Source organism: Hippoglossus hippoglossus, chromosome 14 (genome assembly GCF_009819705.1).
Source record: "Hippoglossus hippoglossus isolate fHipHip1 chromosome 14, fHipHip1.pri, whole genome shotgun sequence".
Taxonomy (NCBI): Eukaryota; Metazoa; Chordata; class Actinopteri; order Pleuronectiformes; family Pleuronectidae; genus Hippoglossus; species Hippoglossus hippoglossus.
The window spans coordinates 5,729,191-5,740,185 of record NC_047164.1 but is presented as its reverse complement, the minus strand read 5'-3'; the positions used below and the strand labels follow the sequence as shown (position 1 = coordinate 5,740,185).

The 10,995-nt window shown below is 43.1% G+C and overlaps 1 protein-coding gene across 1 annotated transcript; it reads left to right on the top strand.

Annotated features, from left to right (window-relative positions):
- The first annotated feature begins 851 nt into the window (after window positions 1–851).
- On the top strand, window positions 852–10,140 carry LOC117774490 (clathrin interactor 1-like). The gene is made up of 12 exons (XM_034606958.1): window positions 852–1,109; window positions 3,892–3,996; window positions 4,192–4,288; window positions 4,731–4,839; window positions 5,095–5,295; window positions 5,957–6,125; window positions 6,225–6,441; window positions 6,537–6,618; window positions 6,776–6,853; window positions 7,209–7,525; window positions 7,609–7,792; window positions 8,207–10,140. The coding sequence occupies exons 1-12, from the start codon at window positions 1,069–1,071 to the stop codon at window positions 8,578–8,580; spliced, it is 1,974 nt and encodes a 657-aa protein (XP_034462849.1). The 5' UTR covers window positions 852–1,068; the 3' UTR covers window positions 8,581–10,140.
- The last annotated feature ends 855 nt before the right edge of the window (window positions 10,141–10,995 follow it).

Sequence of the window (10,995 nt, the reverse complement as noted above, 5' to 3'; positions counted from 1 at the left end):
GGTTAAGGATTCCTCTCCCAGGACGGACAGAAGTGCACTAGATGTTGCATTTAACTGAGCTACAAAAGAACAGTAGGCATATATTTTAGCAATCCAGCTGCAATCATAGTCAACCAGGCCGGAGTACCCGAAGAAAACCAATCCAAACATGGTACTGTATGCATCAGCTCCACATTACTGTTCAACAGTTAACATGTACACACATCCACATGCAGCAGGACAAAATAACATGGTTTCAATCTTTCATATGTTCAAATGATACAATGAGGGGATAACGCAGTGTTTTCTAGTGTTGGAGTTTTATTCAAACACACACAAGTAGATTTTTATACACGAAGATTCGAGATCTTGAATCTTGAATCTTTGGTTTTCATCATTTAGATTGTAAACCAACAGTCATCTGGAATAAAAGTAGAAACTCTAAACATCCATATTTCCTCAAGCACATGAAGTCCAGCCACTCCAGTGACACACGTTGATGTCGTGCTGGACATGTACCACTGGAGGGAGCTAGTTCTCTGATGTGTGCCAGCTGCAGTAAAACCTGCACCTGCGCCAGTTTAATGGGAGAAATAAATAAAACCTTGTAGCTACGGAAGCTTATTGTGTGGAAACGTGTTTCTCGTGAAAACACAAAACGATCTCTTTAATTCAGAGAAACGAATTTTCTTTACGTAAAAGCAGTTTTCGCTTCCTTGTGTGACAGGTGTATTTAAATGATTTTATCAAAATGATTATTTTTCTTTTTGTTTAATTTCAATCTCACATGTTCGTGTTTATTTATTTTTTTCTTCCAATTTGCTTCGAGCGCTCGATTCAGTCTCGCGAGGGCACGCGCGGACGCTTCCGTGACGTCGACGGAGACCTACGTTTCCGTAGCAACTGGGGCCGGTTCGTTACCCGCAGCGGCCGTTCAACAACCGGAGCTCACCGGGCTGAGGAGCAGCGGCCAGCGGGGGGGGGTACTGTCGTCGGTAACCGGGTACCACCGCTGCCGTGCAGGGCGTAGAGACGCGCGGGGGGGGGCGACGCAGCACCGAGGCGGCGAGTCCGCGGTCCCGTGCGGAGATGCTGAATATGTGGAAAGTCAGGGAGCTGGTGGACAAAGCGTGAGTACCCGGAGCAGGTGGCGCTGCTCGCCCGCACTCACCCGCACTCGCCCGCTCGCAGGCTGCTAAGCTAACCGGTGTGCGCCGACCGGAGACCGGGCAACATCAGCATCTTCACCCGCCGAGCGGAGAGGGATGCGGGCCGTGACGTCACGGACCTAGCCCTCAGCTGTTAGCCCTGACTAGCCGGCTAGCTGCCAACCTTCAACCTTGGAGCATAAATAGAAATTTGTTATTGTTTTTTTTATTTTATTGTGGCATCTTCTCTCGTGTCCTTCCTTCACCCTGGGTCACTCGGCAGAATAACACTGCGATACGATAACCGGGGAATGAATATGTGTCCGACCCGGAGCGAGAGCGAACCCGGCTAGCTAATTCCGCTAAGCTAGCTAAGCCCAGCGCGGCTGTGTCATCAGTGAACTGGTCCCGTTAGCACTGATGCTGCAGCCGGATCACGCCCTGTCCCGCCCCGGCGATGCCCGCTATCTTCACCGAGCCTCCACCGACTTTACACCCAGACCAGGAGGCGCAACTATACTGGTTGCTACATTTTTTAAGTGGCTTGATAATTGCCCGTTCCCTGCTGATAAGCTGCCAAACACATCTCCCAGTTGGAGCCACACCGGTCCGACGAGGCCCCCATGGTCCCAGACACATAACAAAGCTCGTCTGGGACCAAACACATTGTTGTGTAGTCTCTAATCCTTCCTCCGTGGTTTGTCTCTGCAGAGATGCTCCTCCGGGTTGTAGATCTGTGTGATAACTATTGCTGCAGGTAGTTTACAATCTAATACAAAACACCTGAATCCTCAAAGTGCTCAGAGCAGTGTCCAGGTGTTATAGTAAGAGTTTTACTATTGTGTCCATTTTACCATCATTCACTCACAGGAAGTGACGACAACATTAAAAACACAGCAAACAGGACTGAAATGTTGAAATAATGAGTTTGACCAGAGTAAATGTCTGACAGAAGTGTATGGAGTTGCCTGGTATTTGTTGAGTGTAGTTTTTATGTGTGAATTCCACATTTGGAGGATTTGTAATTGTGTGTAGTTCTTCTGATGATATTGTTGTTCAGCGTGACTCCTGACTCCTCAGCTCAGACCAGGGGTGGGAGTCACATGGTAACTCACGATAGGATACACGATACATGGCCCACAATAACGATAATTATCAAGATACAGGGATTCTCTGATTGTCGATATATTGCAAGACAATCATATAACGATCCGTCAATATTTGTCCAATGGAATAAGATTACAAAATGCCCCTGAAGAGATAGAGATAGAGTGCAGGACAGAGTTTGACACGTCCGGTCAACGATATATTGTTACATCAATAACTAGAGACCCCCCCTCTAGCTCAGACGATCATGTGAGGATTTACATCATTTCTGGATTGTGTCAATAGAACAAAACAGCCGATCCGTATTTAAGAGATAAGGTAGGAAGCATTGAAGCTCCTTTCCTTATCAATTTGAAAATGCAAACAGCTCTTATTATGGCGGTCACTGAAATACTTCATTTCACTCAGTTAGGAACCTTTCTAAGCAAAATAGAGTATTTGAACACACTCGAGGTGTAGTTAATTAACTGGCACCTGAGTGTACATTGTTAACAAAGCCAAAGTTTTCCCCAAAGTCTTATTTGAAATGTCATCACATCATTTCTTTTCACATTTTCTGTATGAACAGAGGGATCGTCCTAACGTCAGTCAAAGCAAGAATGATCAGATGAAAATATTTTTTTCCCATTTGACCGTCAGCTCACAATTTGAGACGCTGCATTCTACGATTGGCTTGAAGTAAAGAGGGCAAAGATAGGAAATAAACAAGAAGAGAAAACATGAAGTAGCAGTAGAAGTAATAATATTAGAATTAGTAGTTGAGGGATTGTTAGAGGCCAGCTCCCATCAGCTGTTTGTTGTGCCTGGTCGGCCATGATGAAAATACTGTATTATTGATCTGCCGCCTCAGAGTTGGCAGTGGCAGCTTTGCTTTTTCATGCAGATTATGAGCTACACTATTATAGAGCCCTCGCTGTCTGTCTGTCTTATGTACTGACAATAACTGAGTCTAAGGCATCAGTTAACTACTTTTACCTAGGAGGGTGGCAGAACTCGGAGAAAGAGACAGAGGTAGGAAAAGAAAGCAGCTACTTGGGTGTTAAGACGAAACAATAAAAAGCGAGCAGCAGAAGATTGGAGAAGGAAATTTAAAAAGGAAAAGGACAATTAAAGAAGGAAGATGACGTATGTAGTAGTCACAAGAGAGGTTTGTTTAAAGTTGCAGTGCTTTGGCTGTACTTTTTGCAGGCAGTCTGTAGAACAAGCCATGCCCATATAGGGATGCAACACACACACACACACACCGGAAAACCAAACACAGGAGCAGGTGAGGCAACAAAAGCAACAAGGACAGGAAGCAGACACAGCATATGGCTCCTCTGCACACACTCATCTCATGAGGCGATAAACCGTCTCATCCTCCGTTGTGCCCTAACCAGCTGAACATATTACTCACACTGTATACTTGTGTGTCTGTGCTCTCAAGTGCACTGGTCAGTACACAGCCTTTAAGTAAACTGTCATTCATTATTCAGTGAGCTGAGATTCTCTTTTTCATCAGCGCAGCATTTATTTTCTCTATCTCGATTACTCAACCCTTGATTATAGCCATTTGTTCTGATTAGCCTGTGTTTGTATAGCATGTGTGTTTTGTATAAGCTATGGAATATTGATGGTACTTCTAATTAATGAAGAAAACACATGTTTGTGTCAACAGCACCAATGTGGTGATGAACTACTCAGAGATCGAGTCCAAGGTGAGAGAGGCCACCAATGACGACCCCTGGGGACCCTCTGGACAACTGATGGGAGAAATAGCCAAGTATGTGCAACACACACATTACAGTCACTGCGTGTGCACGTAAACGCATCCATGTTATCTCTAAGGCAGCCGGGAGACACACGTTCAACTAAAGGTGGTTCTCAACAGGCTGTTTCTCTTGGCCACATTCTGCTTTGGTTTACCTGCTTGGGTTTTACCTGCATAACATATATATTTGTTTGGTTGTGTGTGTAGGTCTACCTTCATGTATGAGCAATTCCCAGAGGTGATGAACATGCTGTGGACCAGGATGCTGAAGGACAACAAGAAGAACTGGAGACGAGTGTACAAGGTGTGGTTATATTCTGGTTGGCAGTTTTATTGTTCCTTCCACTTATATACCAAGATATGATACGTGAATTCTGTATTTGTGTAGTGCAAATATGAGAGCAGTGTTTCTCAACTACTTTCTCGTGTCCAACCTGCATAGCGACTTATAAATATAGAATTATGAGTGATACAAAAGCTGAGGAAGAGTGAGTTTGGATTTTTAGGAAGCAATTAGGCTGAGTTAAGGAGAGGAGACGTGACTTGAGGAAGGGAAACTGCTGGGAGAAGAAATAAATTCACTTAAACAGTTGAGTAAAGTAGAACTGACTTTAATTATATTGTTGGCGAACATTTTTTCTCGATGAGCAATGCTTAGTTCATCCCCTCGTCATTTCTGTACCTCTCTTATTATGTCCTCACTCCATCTCCTGCCGTCTCTCTGTATCTCTGTGTCTCTCTCCCAGGCCTTACTGCTGCTGGCCTATCTGATCAGGAACGGGTCTGAAAGAGTCGTCACCAGTGCCAGAGAACACATTTACGACCTGCGATCTCTAGAAAACTACAACTTGATTGGTGACTTTTTCCTCTTTCTCTTTCTCTTTATTTTCTATAAATTTGAGATATGTTTTTAGCTGTAAGTGCCAGGACCAACACAGAGATTTGTATATCTGGACGTGCGTCTCAAAAATAGAAATGGTTCATTGTCCAGTAAAATTCCATACTAGTCTGTCCATTTGATTTGAAGTAAAACCCTGATGGTGGTCTGACAGGAAAGGTCAGGACAAACCCAAAAATAACAACTGAATGTGTGCTTGTGTCTGTTTGCAGATGAGAATGGTAAGGATCAGGGCATCAATGTGCGTCAGAAGGTGAAGGAGATGGTGGAGTTCATCCAGGACGATGACAGATTGAGAGAGGAGAGGAAGAAAGCCAAGAAGAATAAAGATAAATACATTGGAGTCTCGTCTGACAGTATGGGAGGAGGAGGAGGAGGAGGAGGAGGAGGAGGAGGAGGAAGCTTAAAGAATTGTACGTAACTTACCTACTTATCTTCTATGACAGCTTCAGTCAAGTGTGGATTGATGTGATAATAATACTTCCCTTATGCAAAGCAATGGAAATTACAGTTCATTGGAGGAAGGAAACTGTGGGAATCAATCATGTGTCTTTCTGCTTAGGTTTAAAATGAATGGTTGAAATTGTCCAGTATTTTTTTAATCATCAAAACAGTAATTGATCAAAATGATAACAAATTGTTTATTGCCAACCCTGAGTAACATTGAAGTTTCTGGATCAATACAGAAATCTTCACATTTGCTTTATATATTGATAAGAAGATGAAAACATTCATGGATTCATCAATAAACAGAAAATTAATTGATTAAGTAATTCATCGAAATCAATGAATCTTGATCCAACTTCTACAATATCAGGATTTGCTGTTTTTTATATCACTGTCAATTGGATATCTTTTGTTTTTTCTCTGTTAATCAAACCAAACAACAAGATATTTTATTTTATTGACCAAACAATGAATCGAGAAAATATTACAATTATTATTTGCAGCAGAATATTTCGAGATAGTCAATAGTTACACAGATTCAGGAGGTTTATACCAGTAATATGATGGACTGCTCATGACCTTTGGTTGGATGCCTCTCACTGCACTTTCCTGTCTCCTTCAATCCAGCTAATGAGATGGATCGGAGTAAGTGGGACGAGGACTGGGACAAGAGCAGAGGAGCTTTCCCCTTCAGCGAGAAGCTCGGAGAGATCAGTGACAAGATAGGCAGCACCATCGACGACACAATCAACAAGTTCAGGAAGAAGGAACGAGACGACTCACCCGACAGAATCAGGTAAACGTACAGAATGGCAGTCATGTGTGGTAAAACCTCTGTCTTGGATTATCACAGAGATCACAAACACACAATAACCCAATATTCTGGTTGCCATAGTGACAACGAGGAGGACCGAGCATCTAGAAACGGCAGGCAGGAAACCCTAGAGTTCAAAGATGAGGAGGAGACCGTCACAACGAAGAGTATCCAGATCACACAAGCAACAGAAACCACAACCACCACCACACGGAAACGCAGCGGAGCGTCGGGCAGCAAGACTCTGGATCTCGGTGCCGCAGCTCACTACACTGGGGACAAGAGCCCAGAGGAAAAGGTGCTCAACACAAAAACGCTCACACTTCCCCAAAAGTGAGACACATTTTCAATCGCACATGAATAACTGCCTTGTCTCTGTACTTCTCTTGTTAGTCATCAGTCAGGCAGTCATCCAGTAGCGGCCTCGCTGACCTGTTGGTGATCGACCCTTCATCCAATCAGAGCAATACAACAGGTAGGGACAAACTGTCACAAAGTTGAGGAAGAAACAAAGTCCATGAAGATGATTTTAAGACCTGGATGTGTGTTGTGTGAGATGTCAATCTTTGTTGGACAAAATGGTTCTTAGACTTTTGCTTTTTGTATGAATCCAATTGTGTTCATCCATCCAGGTGGTAGCTCAGACCTCATCGCTGGTTTTGCTGACTTCTCCTCTCCAGCAGCCTCTGCCAGCCTCCCAACCGCCTCGGGTAAACTCCTTCTTCCCTCTGTGATCTTTGGCTGCTTTCACAATAAATGTTTCAGAAAAAAAAGAGGAGTAAACATGAAGTTAGTTGGACAAACGAGTAACGAATGAACGGGCCAGTTTTGGTGATTGTCATCCATACAAGTGTAGGAGTAGGATCCATACAAGAAAGGAAAACCCTATGCCCTCATACCAAACAGTTAAGGTGTGAACTATCTTAAATCCTGAAGTGTACTCTCTAAGAACAGGGTTAGATGTAGTCCACCATCACAAAAAGCTGCATTGTATATAGTTTTTTAGAGTGCATTATAGTTGTAGTCCAAATCCAATTAAACATGTCACAATTCTCTTGTGGCCAGCTGCTGTATCATCCAATGGAAACGGAGAATTTGGAGACTGGAGCACCTTCTCAGCCAAACCACCAGCGAGCTCTGCTTCCTCCCAGCCCGTCACCGACCTGTTTGGCAGCGTCCAGTCGCCCACTGCCCCAGCGGCTAATCCCGCCTCCGGCCCACCTTCTGCTGAGCTGTTTGACCTGATGGGCGGAGTTAACCATCAACTAAACAATCCACACACAACACTGAGCGCGTCTCAGAGCTTGACTTTCTCTCTGGGAGGAGCGACACCAGGAGCATCTGTTGCTATGGCCGCCATGCCCCTTTCTCGCTCTCAACAGGTTAGTGTGGTACACATCACATTATTACCATTATTTAACTATATGTATTTAGCAAAGGGTAAAATGTTTGTCATTTCTTTCAGAGCTTGGGAGGCATCACATCTCAGCAGCCCATAGGACTACAGCAGAAGGTTGGCGTCGGAGGTCAGGGATCATTAGGGTCGACATGGTCTGACCCCTCCGTCAATATCAGCCTGGACTTCCTATCCGCAGGCCTCAACCCCACCAAGACACCGCCCACACTCAACAACATCATCCAGCAACAAGGTATCACGTTTCCCTGGAATTCATTTACTGTGTGCAGATATACAAAAGAAAACAAACTCATTACACAACGTATCTGCAGACAAAAAGATCAAAAATATTTCTAAAGTCTTGAATTTCCGGCAATAACACGAGTTATAAAAATAATTTGAATGTGATTTTAGCAAAACTGTGGGAAATGTCTACTCCTTCCTCTGATCTTTTGTAAAATTCTCATGTGAAACTAATATTGCTGCTCACCCAGGTCCAGGTCATATTTAATGAATAATTCGTGATATTAGATATTATTACAACATTTTAACTCAGGGATTTGAATTAATTAATTCAGAGGGATTAAGTGGGTCATGACAAAAATGACCAAACTGTTCCACGGCTTCATAACCCAAGTGTCCAACTCATCCCTGTTCATGTCTGCAGGTGTGCCCCCCGTCAACCTGTTGGCCCAGAACTTTGGAGGACTGAACCTGAGCTCCCCGCCCCACGTGACACCCATCAGACCACCTGCCAATCCCATGATGGCAGGCGGTGCCATGACGATGGGCATGCCTGCATCAATGGCAACTGGCATGCCACCTTCAATGACCACGGGTACCATGGGGATGGGCGGAATTCCTGCAAACCAAGGCATGATGGGAATGAACATGAGCATGAATATGGGCATGACCACTCCGGTGATGATGGGTGGCGTGGGAGTGCCAGGAGTCGGTATGGGCCTCTCACACTCCGTCAGCCCAGCCGTGGTCCCACCCAAACAAGATGCCTTCGCTAACTTTGGCAATTTTGGCAAATGAAGGAGTGCGAATGTGTGTGAGTGTGAATGTGCATGTCTGACAGTGTGAGAGTGTGAACCACGGACAGGCCGCTGTACTTGAAGACAACCTTGCATGTTTCTCTCTCTGCTTCTGCTCTTTTCGGCGGGGTGAAACCAGTGATCGTTCGCTATCCCAGTCTGATGACGCAATCTTTGAAGCAGGGGAGAGCGCCCCCTGGTGACACTCGCCCCCTGGTACTTTTCCCTGAAGAGCAGGGAAGTTGTTGACCCCACAATCCTCACCCGTTTTATAATATGAACAGCAGTGTCATTACAAAACATCACGACAGAACGTTTCTCTCTGTAACTGCACTGAGAATTCAATCAGTATGGTCGACTCCGGTTAAAATGGCATCGCTGCCTTGATTCTGCATTGTAGCCCAAGACATCACTTTCAACATGATTTCAACCTAATTTAATCACAAATTTTACTTTCTCTCACTCCTTGTGTAAACAGCATAACAGTTACAGTGTCTGGAGTTCACAGAATCCATACTCTGGTGCTGCAGCAGAACGCGGGATGGGTGTATGCAGTGAGATAATGAATTACATCCCTTTTCTCTCTGTCTGTCTGTCTCCCCTCCCATCCTTTTTATCAGGCTCGTAGCAGTTCACAGTGGATGGATGTACAGTAGGAGGAGATTTGTTGATGTGTAAACGACACCGTGAGTGAAGCCTTGAATTGCTCAGAGATATAACAGGGTTACTGTTAAAAGTGAAGCTTGTCCTGTACTTTCCATTTTGGATGCCTCGGCCATATTAATGTCCAATGAAGCATCAGTCAGTATTTTAAGTACAATTAACTAATACTTCCACTCAACACTTTTGCATACAGACACTGTTTATGGACCGAGGTGCAGAAAAACGTCTTAAATAATGAGTATTTTCTGGCCTGCTGTGGGAAAGGAGGGTCATCATCTGCGAGAGTGAACATCATCGTGTAATTATTTAAACGTCTTTCATGTTGAAGGCAGTGGTACACAGCAGTTTTTGGGACACCTCAGCAATGTACCATTACTTAGTATTTTTTACCACTAAAGATTTTTCATCTTGCAGCTCATTTTTTTGGTCTCTTGCATATCTAGGCCTCACAAACGATGTACTAAACTCATTAGTTTTTAATAAATGGTTTCTACAGCTATAGCTGAGATCGATCTAAGGGGTTTTGGGATCCTGGGTGAAGCAAATGTGTGAGAAATGAGTGTGTGTGGGTGTGTGTGTGTGTGACTTTGTGTATGGATTTAGTTTTCTCTGTTTGATGTGCAAACACGACTAAGCGGAGCCTCTTGTCATTTTCTTAGGCACTGCACTCCGAATGACCAAATCTTTATTTTGTTACTCTCAGAAGGAATAATTGCATAGCTGTTAGTTTAATATTTTATTAGTTTACTTGTAAGGTTATGTTCATATTGGAGAACTAATAATAATATTATTTAGACATGTTTTTTTTTCTTCTTTTTTTGGTACAGCTCATTTCATTTGATTGTACTCTATATTTTCTGTACATCATTCAACATTAAATTAAATTATAAAAAATGAAGGTTCAGTTTCCTCCTTTCTCCAGTTTCTAGGTTAGTTTGTCTTCATGTTCGTACTGATTTTTACGTTGGGTCCTGAACTGGGTTGTAGTAGCTGTCATTGTAAAGAGGGAGATCACATCATCTGTATTTCTTCTGGGATTAACAACCTCAGCAGAGTTTATATAAATGTTTTTGTTTCATTTTAACCAATTAACTGTTATTTCATCACTACTGACACTGTATTTATACTTATTAATAATCATATGAAATCAGTATTCGATATTTGCTAATTGACCCATTATTTAATCATGGAGACTTCATACAAATAAAACGAACGTTTTAGAAAATGATTATATATATTTTTGCAGAATAACATCCATCTGAATAAATTGTTTTTTAAAGAAGGTACAATGTGGCAGATGTAGGATAAATCTCTCTGATTGGTTAAAAGACAACTTCCCTGAACATGATCCATAATTTGATCACATGAGAGTTTATCCTAAAAGTAACTTCTACACTTTACTGTAAGTGGGAAGAACCAGAAATCGGGGGAGTATAAAGTTGTCAGATAAATGTAGTGCTAGTATATTTCCCTTTGAAATGCTGAGGAGTTAAAGTGTGTATATATATATTATATTTAAGATACTGAGTCTTCAGACACACACACACACATGTTTGTACAGCTTCTTAGTGAGGACACTGATTGGTATCATGCCTTCCCTTGACCCTATTTCTAAACACACACACACACACACACACACACACACACACACACACACACACACACACACACACACACACACACACACACACACACACACACACACACCTGAACAAAGACATCGTGACAAAACGGAAACAAGCGGACAATCAAC